The sequence below is a fragment of the Erinaceus europaeus genome, chromosome 21, assembly GCF_950295315.1.
Source record: "Erinaceus europaeus chromosome 21, mEriEur2.1, whole genome shotgun sequence".
NCBI classification, from domain to species: Eukaryota; Metazoa; Chordata; class Mammalia; order Eulipotyphla; family Erinaceidae; genus Erinaceus; species Erinaceus europaeus.
In genome coordinates this window covers 4,219,645-4,240,885 of record NC_080182.1, presented here as the reverse complement: position 1 = coordinate 4,240,885, position 21,241 = coordinate 4,219,645, and the positions used below count along the sequence as shown (strand labels likewise).

At 55.9% G+C, this 21,241-nt stretch overlaps 2 protein-coding genes across 4 annotated transcripts in view; both read right to left on the bottom strand.

The window, feature by feature from the left end:
- The window catches only part of EEFSEC (eukaryotic elongation factor, selenocysteine-tRNA specific), a 247,760-nt gene that overhangs the window by 38,529 nt on the left and 187,990 nt on the right, over positions 1–21,241 (bottom strand). For all 3 annotated transcript variants that reach the window (XM_060180298.1, XM_060180297.1, XM_007526878.3), the window contains one exon: positions 1,733–2,389. In XM_060180298.1, the coding sequence (XP_060036281.1) occupies positions 1,733–2,389 (657 nt within the window). The remainder of the gene's footprint in view (positions 1–1,732; positions 2,390–21,241) is intronic.
- On the bottom strand, positions 13,883–14,756 carry LOC103116905 (large ribosomal subunit protein eL36-like). The gene has a single exon (XM_060180216.1). The coding sequence runs from the start codon at positions 14,542–14,544 to the stop codon at positions 14,161–14,163; it is 384 nt and encodes a 127-aa protein (XP_060036199.1). The 5' UTR covers positions 14,545–14,756; the 3' UTR covers positions 13,883–14,160.

The following is a 21,241-nucleotide window of genomic DNA, read 5'->3' as shown; positions in this document are numbered from 1 at the left end:
TGGCGGACATCCACACCCAGCTGGGCATCTCGGGGACACATCTGGGAACGAGCCCAGCCCGCCAGTCACACACTGCTCCCAGAAGTCCCCTCCAGCAGCCACAGGCAGGCCTGCCTCTTGCTGGGGTGGCTCTTGCCAAACAGCCCCGTAGGGTCAAGACTCTGCCTCTCAAGTGAGTGGGGACGTTGAGCTAGCATGGCGCCCTCCAGCATGGCCAGGGTTTGAGACTAGTTCATCTGGTTCCCAAGTCCAGCACCTCCCCTGTCTTCCCAGGCAGAAAGACTCCCCCAAGGAGACGCCAGCTTCTTAAGAGCACAGTCTCCCTCTAGCTGGGCAAGAGTCCCAGGCTAAACATCTAAAGTACCTCACAGACAGAAAATCTTGTCCCTGATCTATATCCATATATCCGTCCAGATCATATGCAAGGGTGCACTGAACTGAGCTTGCACTTTCAAAGCCAAAGGAACACATTCTGGACATCTTGATGATAAAATCCAGTCCACAGCAGAAACTGACTGGATCACCAAAGTTCTGGGCTCACTAGCCAGTGGGTCTTGGGTACAAATCCTGACCCGACTAGCCTGTGACCTCACTCACTTCTCCCTAGCTGGCTTCCAGTCAGACTGCCTCTGGGCTGGGAGTCCTGGTTGCCTGGACTCTGAATAAGAAAAGTGTCCCCCCCACACACACACACGCCTATGGACATCTAATCTTTGACAAGGGCACCCAAACTATTATTACATGGGGTAAAGAGACTCTCTTCATGGCGACACACGCCACTGCTCTGCAGACGAGGATGCCGACGTCCACAAAGGCCAGTCCTCTGCCCAGCGAGCAGCAGAGGGAAGGCAGACCCTGCCCCAGGGCACACGCCGGCCACCACGCAGGGTGACCCCACAGACTGGCTGAGCTCTGGGCCTGCGAGCAGCTCTAGAAGGGACTGCTACTCAAGAGAGCTTGGAGGACAGGAGAAGGGCCCAAGAGGCAGCTGGAGCGAGGAGCAGAGGTAAAAGGCCCACAAGGACATCCACTCCGATGGCGGCCCATGGGAGCTGCAGGGCAGAGGGTAGAGGTGGGGGTGTAGGGCCACCTGAAAGAAGGCTGTCCTGGGGCACTGTGGAGTGCACCACAAGAAACAGACTCACTCACCTAATGTAGGCTTGTGAGCTAGACTCCCACACGCTTGTGCTAAAGACCCGCACCCCGTGACATTGAACTCCAGACAGTCCACAAAGTCAGCAGCCCGGGCCCCTGCGCCCCTCCTGGCCCCACCTCTTGCTCTCTGGCACTCTCTCCACCACCATGAGCCCCTGCTCCCCCAGCCTGCAGACCAAGGACAGGCATGCCCCAGTCGGGCCTACACCGGGGGCCCATCCTTGCAGGCAAAGCTCAGGGTAAGCCAGGAGATAGCTTACTCAGTAGAGCACACACCTTGCCATGTGTGAGGCCCAAGGTTCCAGCCCCAGCATCATGGATGCACCACAGACAACACCAACAGAAGCTCCATGGACGGTGGAGCAGTGCTGTGGTGTTTCTCCCTCCCTCCCCGTCTCTCCTTGTCTCCTCTTTCTCTCCCTCTAGTACCTACAGAAGGGAGGGCAGGGGTACTGGGTGGCAAAGGCTGCAGTGGGCTCCCTCAGCTGGGTTGGGGCTCTGAAGGGTCCACGTAGACCCAGGCTTGACAAGGGACCAGGGACGGGGACGGGGGCGGGGACGGGGACAGGGCACTCACCCGCTCCACCAGGCCGTGCTTCTGCTTCCGTTTGTACACCCTGAGCCTGGGCAGGAAGCTCTCGGTGTAGTTCCTGTCCTCCAGCCCGTGCAGCAGGACGCCGTGGAAGGCCAGGCGGCACGTGTTGGCGTGGATGTCTGCATCCAGCCTGGAGCCGATGACCAGGCACAGCCGAGGGCAGGTGACGGGCTTCTCAAACTCCACCAGGGCCCACTGCTGCCGGGGCCAGCCACTGTCTGGGGTCTGGCCCCCCTTCCCGTCGGCCTCCCTGTTGTCTGGCCCTGCCGACGCTGAGTCCCGACAGAGGTACTGATCCTGGAAGAGGTATTCCCGTGAGAAGTCAAAGGAGTCCAGCACAGGTGCCCGGTCAGAGCTGTCGGGCGTAGGGCTGAAGAACATGAGCCGGCCCATGACAGTCTCGTGGCCCACCGTGATGTGGAACTTGGCCTTGGTCTGCAGGGGGCCCCGGAAGTAGGAGATCTTCTCCACGGAGATGATGGCGGCGTGGATGGTGTGTAGGGACTCGGGCGTGCACACCAGGCCCCGTTCCAGCAGCTTGGGGTCGAACTGGGTGACACAGATGCCGAGCCGGTCCCCCTGCATGGCTGAGGTGACGGGCAGGTGGAACATCTGCATGGACTTGACCTTCTTCACCACCTGGCCAGAAGCAAGAGGGAACATTCAGGAAAGCAAGGAGGCAGAGACTGGGGCTTTGAGAGCCCCAGCCAAACACCGCTGCTCTGGCCGGTCTGCCTGGATCCCAGCAGACACACACAGCCTGCTGCACTGCCAGCCACTAACACCAGATAGTCACACACAGCCTGCTGCACTGCCAGCCACTAACACCAGATAGTCACACACACAGCCTGCTGCACTGCCAGCCACTAACACCAGATAGTCACACACAGCCTGCTGCACTGCCAGCCACTAACACCAGATAGTCACACACACAGCCTGCTGCACTGCCAGCCACTAACACCAGATAGTCACACACACAGCCTGCTGCACTGCCAGGCACTAACACCAGATAGTCACACACACAGCCTGCTGCACTGCCAGCCACTAACACCAGATAGTCACACACACAGCCTGCTGCACTGCCAGGCACTAACACCAGATAGTCACACACACAGCCTGCTGCACTGCCAGCCACTAACACCAGATAGTCACACACACAGCCTGCTGCACTGCCAGCCACTAACACCAGATAGTCACACACACAGCCTGCTGCACTGCCAGCCACTAACACCAGATAGTCACACACACAGCCTGCTGCACTGCCAGCCACTAACACCAGATAGTCACACACACAGCCTGCTGCACTGCCAGCCACTAACACCAGATAGTCACACACACAGCCTGCTGCACTGCCAGCCACTAACACCAGATAGTCACACACACAGCCTGCTGCACTGCCAGCCACTAACACCAGATAGTCACACACACAGCCTGCTGCACTGCCAGCCACTAACACCAGATAGTCACACACACAGCCTGCTGCACTGCCAGCCACTAACACCAGATAGTCACACACAGCCTGCTGCACTGCCAGCCACTAACACCAGATAGTCACACACAGCCTGCTGCACTGCCAGCCACTAACACCAGATAGTCACACACAGCCTGCTGCACTGCCAGCCACTAACACCAGATAGTCACACACACAGCCTGCTGCACTGCCAGCCACTAACACCAGATAGTCACACACACAGCCTGCTGCACTGCCAGCCACTAACACCAGATAGTCACACACACAGCCTGCTGCACTGCCAGCCACTAACACCAGATAGTCACACACACAGCCTGCTGCACTGTCAGCCACTAACACCAGATAGTCACACACACAGCCTGCTGCACTGCCAGCCACTAACACCAGATAGTCACACACACAGCCTGCTGCACTGCCAGCCACTAACACCAGATAGTCACACACACAGCCTGCTGCACTGCCAGACACTAACACCAGATAGTCACACACACAGCCTGCTGCACTGCCAGCCACTAACACCAGATAGTCACACACACAGCCTGCTGCACTGCCAGCCACTAACACCAGATAGTCACACACACAGCCTGCTGCACTGCCAGCCACTAACACCAGATAGTCACACACACAGCCTGCTGCACTGCCAGCCACTAACACCAGATAGTCACACACACAGCCTGCTGCACTGCCAGCCACTAACACCAGATAGTCACACACACAGCCTGCTGCACTGCCAGCCACTAACACCAGATAGTCACACACACAGCCTGCTGCACTGCCAGCCACTAACACCAGATAGTCACACACACAGCCTGCTGCACTGCCAGCCACTAACACCAGATAGTCACACACACAGCCTGCTGCACTGCCAGCCACTAACACCAGATAGTCACACACACAGCCTGCTGCACTGCCAGCCACTAACACCAGATAGTCACACACACAGCCTGCTGCACTGCCAGCCACTAACACCAGATAGTCACACACACAGCCTGCTGCACTGCCAGCCACTAACACCAGATAGTCACACACACAGCCTGCTGCACTGCCAGCCACTAACACCAGATAGTCACACACACAGCCTGCTGCACTGCCAGCCACTAACACCAGATAGTCACACACACAGCCTGCTGCACTGCCAGCCACTAACACCAGATAGTCACACACACAGCCTGCTGCACTGCCAGACACTAACACCAGATAGTCACACACACAGCCTGCTGCACTGCCAGCCACTAACACCAGATAGTCACACACACAGCCTGCTGCACTGCCAGCCACTAACACCAGATAGTCACACACACAGCCTGCTGCACTGCCAGACACTAACACCAGATAGTCACACACACAGCCTGCTGCACTGCCAGACACTAACACCAGATAGTCACACACACAGCCTGCTGCACTGCCAGACACTAACACCAGATAGTCACACACACAGCCTGCTGCACTGCCAGACACTAACACCAGATAGTCACACACAGCCTGCTGCACTGCCAGACACTAACACCAGATAGTCACACACACAGCCTGCTGCACTGCCAGCCACTAACACCAGATAGTCACACACAGCCTGCTGCACTGCCAGCCACTAACACCAGATAGTCACACACAGCCTGCTGCACTGCCAGCCACTAACACCAGATAGTCACACACAGCCTGCTGCACTGCCAGACACTAACACCAGATAGTCACACACAGCCTGCTGCACTGCCAGACACTAACACCAGATAGTCACACACACAGCCTGCTGCACTGCCAGACACTAACACCAGATAGTCACACACACAGCCTGCTGCACTGCCAGCCACTAACACCAGATAGTCACACACAGCCTGCTGCACTGCCAGCCACTAACACCAGATAGTCACACACACAGCCTGCTGCACTGCCAGCCACTAACACCAGATAGTCACACACAGCCTGCTGCACTGCCAGCCACTAACACCAGATAGTCACACACACAGCCTGCTGCACTGCCAGACACTAACACCAGATAGTCACACACACAGCCTGCTGCACTGCCAGACACTAACACCAGATAGTCACACACACAGCCTGCTGCACTGCCAGACACTAACACCAGATAGTCACACACACAGCCTGCTGCACTGCCAGCCACTAACACCAGATAGTCACACACACAGCCTGCTGCACTGCCAGCCACTAACACCAGATAGTCACACACAGCCTGCTGCACTGCCAGCCACTAACACCAGAAGCTACAGGGAAAAAAATCCATGTGGGGTGCCGAGAATGAAGGCTCTAGAAAGGGGAGTGCAGAAGAGGTTCCAGGCGGGCAGGGACTGGGTGGGGAAGGTAAAGGGGCAGGCGGGGTAGGCCTGAAGTCACCTAGGAGCTGGGCTCAGGGCAACCTGAGCTTCCCTCCCACTGAGGGGGCCCGGGGGCTACCGCGCTGGGCAGAGTCTACACCCTCCCACCTATAAATCAGGGCCGGGCAGAAAAGACAGCAATTGGCACCACAAAGTGAACAAACGTGTTTTGCTAAGTCCTGCTGTCGCGATGACAAAACCACGCTCACAGATTTCCACTCCCTGAAGCTGCATCTCAGAAGCCCGGCACCACACGTGGCGAAAGCCAGAGCACTGTGACCCCTGGGGGGCGCACCCGTCCTCTGGGGTGCAGAGCCGGCAGTGGTAGGCGCGGGAGCCCGGGCCTCTCCCGGTGAGCCATAACACTCGGGTGTTTGTTTAAAGACCATTAACCACCTCACCGAGGGGTCAGGGGGCAGAGAAAGTGAGACGTGCAGTGTCAGAAGCCACAGCCCCGATCAATCAGAAAGAAACATAAAACATCTCAGAAACGGTCTGTGGGGGCGACGGGAAGCTGAGACGGTCAGGAATGTGCCCCAGAGTAACTGGAGAATGCCCTTTCTCTAAGTGTCTGCCCAGTGACATGGGGCCTGAACCCCAACCCTTCTAGCCCCCCCCCCCACCCCCAGCTTTCTAGAACACACATGAGGGTCCAGTTCTCCAGCACCAGCCTCATGGTCTACACCACGGCACTTTCTGGTCCCAGTGGCTCTGTGCGGGCAGGGCCTTTAGTCCCTGGAATTCTTCAGGGAACAGCACCTCTGTGTGTGTGAAGCAGGGAATGGGTGGGAGGGCTGCTTTGATTCCTAGCGCCCCCTCTGTTGGCCTGGCTCCTGGAGGCCTTCCCTGGAGCCCTCTGCCACAACTCTCAACCCTGCGAGCCACAGCCCTGGATGTTTGCACAGTGCCCTGCGCTCTCTGGGGTTCTCGCCTCTGCACTTGGCTGTGAGGTTCTTTCTCCTCGGTGCTTCCCACTCACCCCTAAGTCCTGGCTGTCCCTGTGCCTCTTGGAAGGGCCTTATTCTCGGTCCACTCGGGACAGGGCTGTTTCTCTAAGGAGCTTACTCTGGATGTACTGGCTCCAGCGACAGCAGAATAAACAGCTCATCATCCACCCTGGAGCGGAGACCCCACCTTTCCCCCCCTCCCCCCGTGAGAAGTGAGCTCGCTCTTGAATCTGATATGCAGCGTCTTCCTTTTGTTGTCTCCCCCGCCCCATCACAGGCAGTGCTGAGGACTGAACCCAGGGCCTCACACACACAGCATGTGCTCAACTGTTGAGCCACCTCCTGGCCTCCCTTTTGTTTGGGGTGTGTGTGTGTCCATGGAGATGCTTGCTGTGCAGGCCTCGTGGAGTGCACGGGCCTGACCAATCATTTGCTTTGCTCTGTGAAGGTTTTCTTCTTCCTCCCAACTCCAGTATAGAAGGAGTGTCGGTCTAGGGGTTGCTTTTGTCAGGAGGGTCCATTTGCACGTTTCCCCAAGACAGGTGCCAGCACACCTGTCCCACCACAGCCCTCCTGAGTGCCCCTTCCCTCCAGACTCCATGGTCCTCGAGGCTTCATCCTGTTCGGCCCTTTGCGCTGTTTCCTAGAGCCCATCTGGGAGTGAGTGAGATCACCCGGTAATCCCCCTTCCCCTCCCATCGTCTCCCCCTCCCCCTCCTCCCTCTGGATGGCCTGTGAGTCTGTGAACTGAGTCTGTGCCAGTGCTGTCTGCCCTGAAGTTCACTCAGTGCTGACGCCATGTTTCACACAGAGCAAGGAACCATCCAGAAGCCTGTTGTGGTGCACGGGGGCTGTTTCTAGATTTTGCTGGAAATCACTACTTCAGTCTCACATGGAACTCTGCCTGGTACTAAGCAGGGTTCTGGGGGACACAGGCCGGAGAGTGGCCCTCAGCTCCCCTGGTGAGTAAGTGACGTGTACTTTCTCCAACACGGCCCAGCCTTGCCTTGCCAACGTGCCCCATCTCTTCATTTTTGTTCATCAAGTTGGCATAACCCCTCTGAGAAGCTGTGGTGCAAGGGCTGTGCTCTACTGGTGGCGGCCCCCTCGCTGCCTGGCACAGGGGCTGCTGGCCGAGCCAGTGACACACCCAGTGCCCCGGAAGAGGAAGATGGCTTCTGCCTCTGGAAAAGGAACACCTCCCACGCAACACTCCTCCCGGCAGAGTCTCTAGAGCCCCAGCCCGCAGACCCGCCTGGGCCCCTCTGCCCCAGCCCGACCCCACACGGGCTTTATCCCCAGCAAATCTGCTTTCCAGAGGGGCTCGTGTGCTGAGGACAGAAATAATAAAGAATGCCTTAAGAGGGCATCACACAGAGCAGAAAGAAATAACTACAAATCAAGATCTGAAGGGCCCAGACAGGAAATTGTGAAGCAGATAACGATGGGGACGGGGCCTTTCCAAGACGCAGGCGGATGGCACGGCGTTGGCACAGAGCGGCAGTGGCCCGACACGCTCCCAAGACTCAGGCTGGGAACGTGTGTGTCCCCGGGGAGAAGAAGACACTCTCTCCTGCCAGGGAGTGGAGGGAATGGCTCTCCTTCCTGTCATTCACCTTGTGAGGACTCTGGAGGCCTCTGTCCATGTTCTCAACAACACATTCTCCGGGGGTGACCAGGAGCCTCAGCGAGTGGCTGAGATGCCACATTTGCAATCACTCAACACCTATTTATTAAGGCCTCTCCTTTCCCAGCTCTGAACGCTGTTGGGGGTGGGGTGGCAGAAGTTGCCTGGGTTCCCTAGAGCCTACTGCTCAGCTGGGAAGGAGGACAGACACTGATGATTAAATTGACGCATCAACACAGAACCATAAAACTGCAAGGAGACACCATGAGAGAGAGTAACTGAGAAGCTGACTTCTGGGTAGTCAGGGAAGGTTTCCCTAAGGAGGCAGAGCTGGGGCAGAGACCAGCCAGCAGAGAGGAAGCCACACACAGGGCTCCCAGGCCAAGGAAGGAGCAGAGCAGGTCTGAGGTGCAGAGGAGGGAAGGAACTGTCTTTGTGAGGGGTGACAGGGGCTGGCCGGTGGCAGAAGGCCAGGGGGAGCAGGGGCAGCTTAAGCAAAGAGCCCGCACCCTCACAGGACGGCAGTCACCAGAGCCAGACTGGGGGCTGAGCTGAGGAAGGACACTTGGGCTTTTTCTAAAAGATGCACTTACTCAATTTGATAGGTGAGGAGAGGCTGGGCAGGGACAGCACTGCTCAGCGCTGACATTCAGTACCGGGGACTCTCCCGGGACTCAGAGGCCTCACCTCTGTACTTACGCACGTCCCCAGCCTTCATGCATCGCTCAAAGATAACTCTGGGGGCTGGAAGGCAGGTCGTGTACACACCTTACCTAGTGAGCTCCAGCCCGGAGCAGCAGGCACGGGAAACCCCAGGAGCCCGGGGTTCCTTGGGTGCTGTCAGAATGGCGGCTAAGGAGGCCAGACACAGAATGGGGAGGCCCGGCGCTCACCCGGCCCCTGTGCTGGGCTCCCCAGGGGAGGGCTGGCCAGTCTCTCCTTGGTCCTTCATTGGACTGGCACCAAGCACTGGAGGAGGAGGGGGTCCAGGGAGGGAGAAATACATCAAGCAAACAATTTTTTTCAAACTCAAGTTCATGCTTGCTAAGCAGTTTGGGTCTTTCTGACAGACAAAAGAGGTCTGCCATCATCTGGTTCAGTTATTCTTCATAAAACCCTCCGAGGCAGGTCAATATTTTTACATTCAATTTTATGGATGAAGAAACAGAGGTGGTTTTTTTTGTTTGTTTTTGTTTTTTAAATGTCTCCAAGGTCACAAAGCACAGAGGCTGAGACTTGGGACATAAATGCTGGGCTGCAGGGGCGGGCCTGGCCTCGTCTCCTGACCAGCTGGCCTGAAGCCGAGCGCTGAGGCCCTGCCCCACCAAGTCAGGGGATGTGAGGCCTGGGTGCCCAACAACAGGGGTGCCTGTGCTCATCAAGTCACAAAGTTCCTGGGAGAGGGACTTCTGGGTACGCTGGGGATGTGTCCAGTCAGCCCCGCCTGGAGCCTGGGGCAGCCCGGCCTCCTAACTCCACTTGCCCACCTCGGTCGCCCTGGCCAAGGTCAGCTCCAGCCACCCATTGGTCAAGCCCAGTGGGGGTTTCAGAAGCAACTTCTCAGCTGCCTCGCTCCTCCCTCCCGGCCAGCCTTGGTTGCAGTTATTAGGGAGCACGCCACTCCCGGTGCAGAGCACTTAGTATCTGTTGACCGTGCAGGTGAGAGAACGAAAGAACACCCCTCCTGTCTGCCCCAGACCACACACTTTGTGTTTCTTTCTGCTTTCCTGAGTGTCTGCAGAGGGATGCTCAGCAGCCTGAGGACCTGCAGGAAGCTGGGCCCAGGTGACCTGATGCCTCCGGGGTGACCGAAGCCTCTGGCAGGAGGGACCAGAGGCAAGACCACTGCGCTCCCCACTGCTCCAGGGAGCTGGGTGGTATCCGTCCTCTTGCTGGTCAGAGACAGGCAGGCCTAGTGCTGTCACCACACTACACAGAGGAATAGCAGTCCTGGGGGCCCTTCTGGCGTTCTACAGAATCAACAGATGCCCAGGCAGAGCGGGCGACACCCTGCACCAAGCCCAGAGACTTCTGTAACAAGGTACTGGCTGTAATGCGATTGGGCCTCTCTCAACCATTCCAGCTCCACTAATGAGCCTGGAAGCTGGTGGCTGTGCCACGGGCAAGGGCTGGGACCTTGCAGCTTCATCATTACTTAATAAAATGTAAATCGCCCAGGAAAAGAAACACACAAGGTTTGACACTAATAAGCTTACAGCAGGATCAGTTACTTCAATTCAAAGAGGTTCAGACCAGAGGGGGGAAATGAAATAAGCTTTTAAAGATCAGTCTAGGTTTGGCTCCATCAGACCTAACCAATTTTGCTTAATAAGGTTTCAATTTGGCCGCTCTGTCGCTCCCTCTTCTTTGAGTGAGGCTGGGTACAGATAAGACATCCCCCGGGCCTAATGCATTAATCGCATCTCACACAAAAAGCCCAGCTCGGAACTCTGCCCAAGGGGAGATGGGTGTGGGCCCCCAGGGGTGGCAGCAAACCTCGCTGGGTCAGGACCAGCTCACCTGGCACTGCTGTGGGGGCTTGGAGAGGAGGCTGACAGATCCACTTGGGTGTTCAACCCACCCATTTCCATTTGGAGAACTGAAAGCTGCTTAAAGACACAGGGACCCCAATGGCTCACTAACGACTTAGCTCCCCACTACGTGGAGCTGATCACTGCAACTCTGTCACTCCTGCTTCAAGTCTTGAGGTCGAGCTGCAGACTCCCAGCTCCATTCCCCACCCTCAACCCCTTGTGGCAATGACCTTCGGGAATTCTTGGCCTGGCTGTCTATACAGCCACACCACGTGTTCGTGTCTGGGTCACAGACATCTATCTGCTAGTTTATGCACTTGGTATGGTGACCTAAGTCACTACTTGCCTGCTTCCTTTGGTATTTTTTAAAATCTCTTATGTGATGCTGGAAAAGGAACTCAGGGTCTCATTACGAGCTGCTTACCAGTGAGCCGATTCCTCAACCTAACTCAGACGGAGAAGGGGTGTGTGAGAGAGAGAATGAGTACACATAACTCTGCCCCACCATTTATGCAGTTCTTGCTGGTCCTGTGTGGTGCAAGGGGCCAAGCTCAGAGCTTCCCTCATGTGAGGTGGGCATTCTATTGCTGGGTCATCTTCCCGCTTCCTATATGATGATTTTGACATCTGGACATATTGAGAGTCACTTGTCATTTAGTGACAGATATTTCATTCAGTGACAGGCCACATAATGCAACAGTTGGCTCAATAAGTTCTTTTTTGGATAATTATACTTTGTGTTGTTTGCCCGACAAAGTCACCTAGCATTTCTTAGAACATAACCCTGTGGTGTTCTTTTTGATGGATGCATAGTATTTCTTTAGCGAAGATGCCCCTTTCACTCATGCATGCCCTGTCTTGTGGGCACATGGGCTGCTGGTCTTTGCAGCTGTAAACGATGCTGTAGCAGTGCCCACTCCTGCGCTCCTCAACCACACCGTGCAGTTTCTCCGGCAGAAGGGGCTGGATGGGAAATATTGCTGTGGGGATCCATCTTTAGTTTCTTGAGGCCTTAACCACTCCTCTGATGTGACTCCGGAAATGCCCTCCCCCAGCAGTGCCATGCTCTCTTCTCATGCTCTCTCCAGCAGTTGGCATTGCAGGTGCTCTCATGGCTGCCAGCCAGATAAAGTGTGCCGTCCTGCTGCATCTTAATGGGATTCTCCTCGGTCACTGGGGCGGCCCCTTGGAGCCCATGCCGCCTCCGGCTCCCCTGAGACAAAGTAGAGAAAGTCTCCCCGCCAGCCCATGGCCAGTCCTCGGTGCTGGGTGGGCCTGCTCCTGGGGTCACAGCTCTTAGAGGCAGGGTGGCCTGTGAAGGGGCAGAGGGTGCTCGGCCCCTCCCGCAGGCCTGGCTCCTGCTGGGCTCTTTGCCCTCTGGGCACCAGTGCCAGGAAATGCGGGCCTGGCAGCACTTGAGACGCTCCCCTCCCACCTGGCCCTGTCTCTGGGTACTGTGCTGGTTGCCCAGTAGTGGGATGTGTTCTCCACAAACATTCCACTGGGGCCTCAACAAAAGGCTGATTGTCCCCTGCGGAGACTTCCTCTCAAGGATCCCTGCTGAGAAACGAGCAGCCCTTCTGCTCCCTCAGAAAAGGAAAAGAGGGTTCTCAGAGCCGCCACGGACGGACACCCAGAGGCCCAATTCCAGCATCAGAGAGTGAAGAGCAGGACTCTCGCCTCCCACCCAGTGCCCAGGCCAGGATCTGCCTCTCAGCAACAGCCAGGCCCTTGGTGCAGGATGCTTTGCTGTCCAGGGTCTGGGAGCAACCCCCCGACCACCACGTCCACGGTGTCCTCAGCCCTTCTGCCCAGGTCCACTCCCCAAGGGCCCCTCAGGCAGGCGCTCATGGCACCTCAATGATGCTAACTGGGAAACTGGATTGTTTTCTGTAAGGTTTCGATGTCAATGGGCAGCATGGCTCTCCATATGGTGGGCATCGGCAGGGCACGGAGTGGATCTGGTTTTCAGCCCCCCTGGCCCTCTACTATGAGCGACCTCACAGACAAATCCTGGGTAAGAGCCTCCCCGAGTCGCTGCAACAATGAAAACCGTAAAAGTGACAAGAGGCTGCCAGGAAGCTAGACGCCCCCTCCCAGCCACCCTGCATGCATTTGTCATCCCATAAAACTTTAAATTGAATTACACCCAGGCTGGAGTCTTCTGTTTCCTATACGACTGGGGCTTTCATTGTTGTTAACGACATCCCTGGACTTTTGGGGGGTCAGGAATCCTTGGGAGGCAAACCGAGGGAGTCAGCTCTGTGTTGGGGGCCCAAAAGAGCCAACCCCACGGGCTGGGAGGCGGCCATAGCTATGCACTCAGGACTGTGCAGAGAGCCCCCAAGTGGGCTGGAGCTGCATGGGGGCAGGTCTGGGGTCCTGGGGCCTCAGGGGCAGGGGAGCTGAGAGACAAGAAGGTGCTGACTCCCTCCCCCCACTCCCTGCCCTCTGTGCCACACAGAGCTCGGGGCCTGGAACAGACTCATGATCCTTCTAAGGCTCCCTTTCTATGTTGGGAATGGGGCTAGGAGGTCCCAGGACACAGGCGGCAGGGCAGCAGAGCACTGAGTGCAGCCCCCTGGGCCTTTCTCGCCCTCTGAGTCCCCGAAGTCCTCAGGTTAACCGATCCTCAGGGACCAGGAGACAGCTCCCCCAGAAGGGCACTCTTTACCAAGTGTGTGGCCCTGGGTTCGAGCCCCAGCTCCACGTGGGATCATCACAGACAGTGGTAGATGAGCTTGATGGATGTGGAGTGCTGCTGTGGCGTGTCTCCCTTCCCTTCCCCTCTCTCAGAGAAAGGATGAAAGCGCTAGCAGGGGAGTGGTGCTGCGCATGGCTGTGTCCTCTGCCTTCAGAGACTTCACACCGGGGGACAGGTTTGGAAAGAGCTCCCCAGAACATGCTGTCCTGGGCGGGGGACAGGGATGCTGACCACAGAGACTGAGAAGTGGCCTGAGAGCCACCAGGGTTGTTGCTGGGGCTGGGTGCCAGCACTATGAATCCCCTGCTTCCAGTGGCCATTTTTTCCTTTTTGTTTTATTTGATAGGACAGAGAGACAGAGAAGAGGGAAAGACGGACACCTGCTTTCACCACGCTTGAAGTGTATTCCTGACCCCCGTAGGCGGGGAGCCAGGGGCTCGAACCCTGGTCCTTGCACATGGTGATACATATGCTTTATTTAGCAGGCATATGTATCACCCGGCCCACGAAAGGCAGAGTCTGTAACAGCAGTATCGGCAGCCCAGAACACTGTCAACTCCGTGCGATGCTGGGCATCCACTTGCAGGGGTGTGTCTGGGCACAGAGTCACGCAAGGCAAAGGGGAGGGCTCAGAGGGCACACTCAAAAGGCTGGACTTGGGGTGTCCTTCGTGTGGGAGCCGGGTTAGGGTGCAGGACCACTGGCCAGGCCTTTTCCCTTCACTGAAAAGTCTTTCTTTCTTTCTTTTTTTTGACCGAGAGACACGCAGCGTTTATTGGGGAGGGGTGCGGGGGGGCTCAGTCCTTCTTGACTGCAGCCTTGCGCATGGCGGCCAGCACGTTGCTCAGCTCCTCGCGCTTCCTCTTGGCGCAGATGTGGGTCCCGACCCGCTTCTTGATGAACTTGAGCGTGCACTTGTCCTTGGAGACCTTGAGCAGCTCCATGGCACGGCGCTTGTACGGGGTGAAGCCGCACACTTCGCGGATTGTGTCCCACAGGAACTTGGTGTGCTTGGTGAGGCGCCCGCACCGGCGGCTGTGCCTCGGCTGGCTCACGTTCTTGGTCACCTTGTAGCCCTTGTGGAGACCGATGGCCATCGGGTAGCGCACGGCCATGGCTGCCGCTCTGCTCGGACTGCCTGAGTGGAAGGCTCTCTTTTTTTTTTTTTTTAAGGGATACATTCTTATTTATTTATGTTCCCTTTTGTTGCCCTTACTGTTTTTTATTGTTGTTGTAGCTATTGATGTCATCATTGTTGGATAGGACACAGAGAAATGGAGAGAGGAGGAGAGACAGAGAGGGGGAGAGAAAGACAGACACCTGCAGACCTGCTCCACCGCCTGTGAAGCGACTCCCCTGCAGGTGGGGAGCCGGGGGCTCGAACTGGGATCCTATGCTGGTCCTTGCGCTTTGTGCCACGTGCACTTAACCCTCTGTGCTACCGCCCGACTCCCAAAAAGTTTCATACATGTAAGGAGAAGTCATTCACTAATTGTCTGGCTAAAATGAATTGCTAAAGAATAAAGACCTGCTGGGCACTTCAGCTGACTCGGCACAACAGCTCACCCGGCAGGCTGTCTGCTTTGCCATAGGCAAGGCCTGGGTCGAGCCTGCAGCACGTCTGAGGGGACTCTGGTGCTGTGGGGTTACTCCTCCCCTCTCTGTTTCTGTCTGACTGTCTGTCTGTCTGTCTCTAGCTGAGAACAAAGCCCTGGCAAATGCCCCCACTCTCACTATATACACTCAGCCTATGATTAACTTACTCAGTGAACACTGACTGTCCAGGTCTGGGCAGTGGTACACCTAGTTAAGCGCATATAGTACTGTGTGCAAGAACCTTCCCAAGGACCAGGGTTCGAGACCCTGGCTCTCCACCAGCCCGGGGGACACTTCACGAGCGCTGAAGCAGGTCTGCAGGCGTTTATCTTTCTCTCTTCCTCTCTGTCGTCCCTTCTACTCTCAATTCCTCTCTTAAAAAAAGAAAAAGAGGGGGGAAATGGCCACCAGGAGCATTGTATTTGTAGTGCCAGCACTGAACCCCCCTGAAGTCAAAAAGAAAAAAAACAACCAAAGACTGTCCAGTCTGAGCCAGGCCATGAAGGTGCTGGGCTTAGAGAAGTGGGGAACAGAGGTGAACAGGGCTGGAGGAAAGCAGGCCTGCCTGACCCTGGCAGGGCTCTGGGCACACCGAGCGCCTCGCCCCCAGGAGCAGGAGCCCCCTGCTTAGAGTCTGGCCTAGAGCTCACTCTCGCAATGGGAGACTGAGGGGGATCCTGGCAGCAGCCATAAAGGGACTGCTCTCCTGGTCCTCTGGAACCAGCAGGAAGATGAGGACAGAGAGGTGGGGCAGACTGAGCACTACAGCATTCAAGGGGGCATGTGTGAGATGTGCCTGCTTCCAGAAGCCCCAGCTTCACAAGGTTCCCATCGAGCAGCAGGGCTGTTCCAGGCCAGGCCTCAGGCCATCAAAGGCCTGATCCCAGACTTCAGCAGACTCACCCTAACTCATCCAAGGTGCCTAGATGCCAGCACCCATTCCCACTGCAGTCAGGAGACAGAGGGAGACCCCTTCCCCATGTCTCCAGCCTTTCTGCACAGACTGACCACTTCCTAGGTTATGTCCGAGAAGCCCGCCTCCAGCAAATTCCCCACAGGGATGCTGGGTCACTGGACTATCCCTTATGGTGGTCAGAGGACAGTGCCAACCTAGCTGCCCCTAACAGGCCAGGCAAAATGGAACAGCTGATGTAATGGCACCCCAGCAATCAAATCGATGAGGCGATTTTGTCAGCAGGGAAAAATGTTTTCTCCATCATGCTAGACAAATAATCAAGGCATAAAACATATTGACATATAATATGGACCATATATAGCAGTTGCCTCTGGGCCATTTGTATCTCTGAGTCTTGCTTTCCCAGTTTCTTTAAGCTTCACAAAAACATTACTAAAGAATCATGAACTGATCTGTTTTCTGGAGGGTAGGATCAAAAAGACTGAAATTCAAGAAAAAGAAAGAGACCATCATCAGACTCCTGTCCCAGCCAAACACCCTCCCCAGACTGCTGTGTGCCAGGATCCCCAGGTCACCCTGTCTCACTGCTGTCACCACTAGGCAGCAACCTGGTCACAGCTGTTCAGTCAGTGCCCGAGGGCACCAGCTACCAGTGCAGGCTCAAGGGCAGCACAGAGGCCTGGGCACAGGGACAGCCCAGTTATCCCCAGAAGGGCTCCCACTCTCCCCAGGGAGGAGAAAGTGGGCACCGCCTCTCCTAGTCCCCAGAATGAACGTTCTGTGGTGACTACAGTCCAACGAGCCACAGCCCACACCCACCCAGGAACTCCAGGCAGCAGCAGGGCTCAGCCTAACTTGAGGTGAGAACTGCACCATATTGGCCTTTGTCCTTCTGTCTGTCTGTCTGCTTTCTAAATATAAAAGAAAAGTCCAAGTTGTGTTTATCTAAGCAGGAGAGGCTGCCGTGTATTTGGGAATCTCAAAAACACTGGTACTGGGGTCCCAAATATTTTCCCTCCTTTTCTTGATTTTTCTACACATCCCTTTTCCAAACTTTTTTTTTTTTTTTTAATTTATTTATTTTCCCTTTTTGTTGCCCTTGTTGTTTTTATTGTTGTTTCAGTTATTGTTGTTGATGTCGTCATTGTTGTTGGATAGGTCAGAGAGAAATGGAGAGAGGAGGGGAAGACAGAGAGGGGGAGAGAAAGACAGACACCTGCAGACCTGCTTCACCGCCTGTGAAGCGACTCCCTTGCAGGTGGGGAGCCGAGAGCTCGAACAGGGATCCTTACTGGTCCTTGCGCTTCATGCCGTGTGCGCTTAATGCGCTGCGCTACCACCCAACTCCCTCCAAACTCATTTTTAATCTTCAGTATTAGGATTTTAAAAACCAACAACTGGGAGCTGGGTGGTGGTGCACCTGGTCAAGAGCACATGTCACAGTGCTCAAGGACCCAGGTTCCAGCCCCTGGTCCCTGCCTGCAGTGGTGAAGCAGGGCCGTAGGCGTCGTCTGTCTCCCTCTCTATCACCCCTCTCGATTTCTGATTGTCTTTATCAAATAAATAAAGATAATAATTTAAAAAAAATAGCAACTTTGAAAGCAAACCACAAGCATCTCCAATATCAATCCCCACACAGGGGACCAGGCAAGTGGCTCACCCCGTACAGCACACATATTACCATGCATGAGGATCTGGGTTCGACACAGTGAGCAGTGGCAGCAGTGACAGGCCTGTTCAGCTAACTGCCTGCCTCTGCTCTGTTCTGGTGAAGCTTCCTGCCTCCAGGAAGCCTTTCAGGATTGCTCAGAATTCCTGCAATCCTCCCGTGCTCCCTCCTGTCGTTGTGGCCACCTTACTGCTCCCATACGCTCACTGAGTGAGCGCCTACCTACTGGAGCTCAGGCAGTACGCTATGTTCCAACAAGACCACATCTGGAAGCTACTCAAATCTCACAAAAGCTGTCACAGCTAAGGTCCTGTTGCGACCCACACTGGGGCCAAGAAGCTAGGGACCTGGCCTGAGGTCACCCCTAGTTGTCACCCAAGGGACCTGGCCTGAGGTCGCCCCTAGACTGTCACCCAAATTCACAGGTGGCTGCAGCCCTGCCTGGCCTTCCTTGGGCACAAGGGGACTCGAGATCCTTCCATGCATCCTTCACCCCAGAAGGCGGGCTGGCTCAGCAGGGCACGCTACCACATGCAGAACGAACGTTTGATTGAGGACAAGCTGCCATGCCCTCCTAACACAAGTCTCAAGTAGGCTCTGGAGTCAGACTTCCAGGGTTCAAATTCTCTATACCGGCCAGTGATCTTGGGCCAGAGGCTCTACCTCCACGATCCCTACTAGGGAAATGGGCCATACACTGGGCAGTGGGGAGGATGACTGGGGATGGTCCCTGTGAGCCAAGAAGAAATAGCCACTGCTCAATAAAGATGAGTGAAGAGCGCAACTACTATTCATATCTCACGTCAGTAATGTGACAATGGACATGGTGACATCACCTGGTTTAGAGGGACAATGAGATGAGAGACAGGAGGCTCGACAGGTCCAGTACAGTACCTAGAGACCAGGGCACACAAGCTTTTCTGCAGAAGGCCAGAGAGTGAGCATTCGAGGCTAGACACAGTTTGGCATCCGTGGTGCCAGGGCACAGCACATGTGGGCCAGAAAGGCAGGTCCTGCTTTGTGGTTATTTTCTGAGCATCTGCTCTGCTCTGAGCCTGGAAGACAGCTCAAGACACAGTCCCTGCAGTCAAGGGTCTTAGCCCCCTGGAGGCAGGGACACAGCTACATGAATGGGATGCTGAGACCACTCTGGTTCAGTCTCCTCACCTGTACCATGCACAGAATAATGCCACATCTTGCAAAGCAGAAAGCAGACACTGCACGGGCACCCAGGGCCGGGTGTGACAGTGGTTATTATTCTGACCCTTCTCCGGGGAAGCAGAAGGAGGGGGTAAGCCACTTGAGATGACTTTCAAGAGGCTGAAGGGTATGAGCTTTGTGCAAAGTCTGTTTGGGGTGGAGTGGGTAACACACTGGCCACTGTGAGTCATGTTCTATCGCAAATAAAAATCGGCCCATGAATATACATAATCCCCAAGGTAATTCTCCCAATCTCCCCACCGTAATGGAGCCACCCTCGCTCACTGAGGCATGAATATTTACCGTCCTCTGGCTTTACTGCTCTCGATCTGGGTTCAATTTTGCAAATTAAAATGAGGGCTGTGTGGATAGAGAGATTACAGGAGAGCCTCCTGAAGCCTGCTGGCCCCAAGGAGGGAGCCGGGAGGGTAAGCCGGCTGCTGCCCGCCGTCCCAGAGTTTCAGCCTCAAGGGTCAGAGCAGCAGGAAACAGACAAGGGGTCGTAGGGGGGTCAGGACCTTGGCAAATTCAGCGAAGGGATGAGAGTGGCACTTAACAATGGACACATGTTCCAAGTGGAAGAGGTGTGAAAACACCCCAGCAGGCCTCCTTTTCTGATGGCAAGTCCCAGGGCCCCCAAGAGCAGGGACCAGCCAAGCAGGCAGGAGACAGAGGCTCACGCTCTGTGCAGGACCTGAAATGGGGTGTGGACTCTCATCTCTCGGGGCCTCCACTCCTCCACCGGTGAAATGGGAACAGATCACCGCCTCTCCGCATGGCCAATGTGGCAATTAAGATGTCACACATATGAGGGCCTGGGCCAGAGCGCCCACTCAGCATGGCCACAGGCCAGACGTCTCTCCACACCTGCTGCCCGTGGGCATGTGTGCCATGTGGGAAGGGCCACGGCGAGCCGTCTGACCCCATGGGCAAGGACCACGGAGGCTTGGCAGGAACACTGACACTGGCCAGCTGGAGGGGTCGGTCTCACTCATGGAAGCCTGCAGTCTCCGGCCAGCAGCCTGGCAGAAGTAGTCTAGCTGGACCTATTCCATGCTTGGGGCAGGCCTAGCAGGACCCCAACCTGTCCAGCTAGGTCTCACTTGCAGAAGAGAGCAGAATAAAGTGTCCTGGGCTGCAAGGTGGGAGGGTCGGGGAGGAGGAAAGTGAGCGGCCAAGCAGGGATGGGGGCAGCTATGCCAGGGAGCTTAGGGGAGCCGCTGGCTGCCAGCAGACATGGGACAGCTGCCTGCCCGCTGTCAGGCCTGCTTCCTTGGAAACTAAAAGCTGGAGAGGAAGAGCCACTTAATCTGCCTCAGCTAACCTACAGGCTCTAAAAACTCCAGCTGGAACGAACTGTGTGGAACTCAGTCCAACAAATCTTTCAAAGGCCTGCTTCTTGAACCCTGGTTATATTTTGGGTCTCAGACAAGGCCCCACCTAAGCGTGCCCTTGACTAGTGACCAGCTCATGAGAAGGGACCCCGAAGCAGGGTCAGGACTAAGGAGCCAGAGGGGCAGTGACTCCCAGAGCTGGTCACACAGGCAGATGGTACAGAGGGCCACCCATGGAGGGCAGAGCCAGGGGTAGGGGCGGGGGGGGGGCTCTGTGGCATCAGGAGACAGTGAGATAGCTGTGGCTGAGGCCCCATGGGTGGTGCCAAGGCCCAGGGGTCAGGGCAAATTACTGGAGCGTCCTCTTCTGACAGGAGAAGGTCCTGAGGTGCCGTGATGACGTGACAACCCCTGCAGAAAGGCCTGATGGGAGAAAAGACCGTGCAGGCCAGCGGGATGCTGAGCACCTTCAGGAGTGAGACACACCGGCCTCTTTCTTCACTCCTAGCGTGTACAGGGATGTGAGCATGTGTGTAGACATGTGAGCAGGTGTGTGTGTGTGGGGGGGCTCTGTGCTTTCCAAGCCTGACAGGAGCAGCTGGGAGGTGGCACATACCCGGCAAACCTGCGGGCCCGGGTTCAGGCTCAGCGGCAGGGTGCAGCAGACCTCCCCCGGCCCATGTCTACCGCCAGCAGCAGGCCCGTGTGTCTGTGGGGTGCACACTGTGCCGGCGGGCCCGGGACCAAAGGGTTACTCACTGCGCGCAGAAAACCCTAACCCCCAGCCCGACTAAATGCTTTCTATTTTCCTTTCTGCTTTCTTTAAGACCCCAGATGTGTTCTTGCACATCAAAAGAGAGCAACTTATAAAGTTAAACTAAATCAAGGGCTTTTGTTCTGAGGCATCGTTGCTGAACTAATTATTCCTGTATGTTGTTTAATGAAATAGTGGTGCCATATATTAAACCGGTTAACAGGATGAGCACATGAGTTACAAGGAAGGTCGAGGCTGGGGTTATAAATTTAACTTCTTCTTAAAGAGAGATGAAACACACCACTCAACTCCCCGCCGTCGTATGTCAGGGAGGAAAAAATGATGGCACCGGGCGGCACTGAGGGAGGGCCGGGCCCCAGTCCACGGATGTTGGCGGCACCGAGCTGGG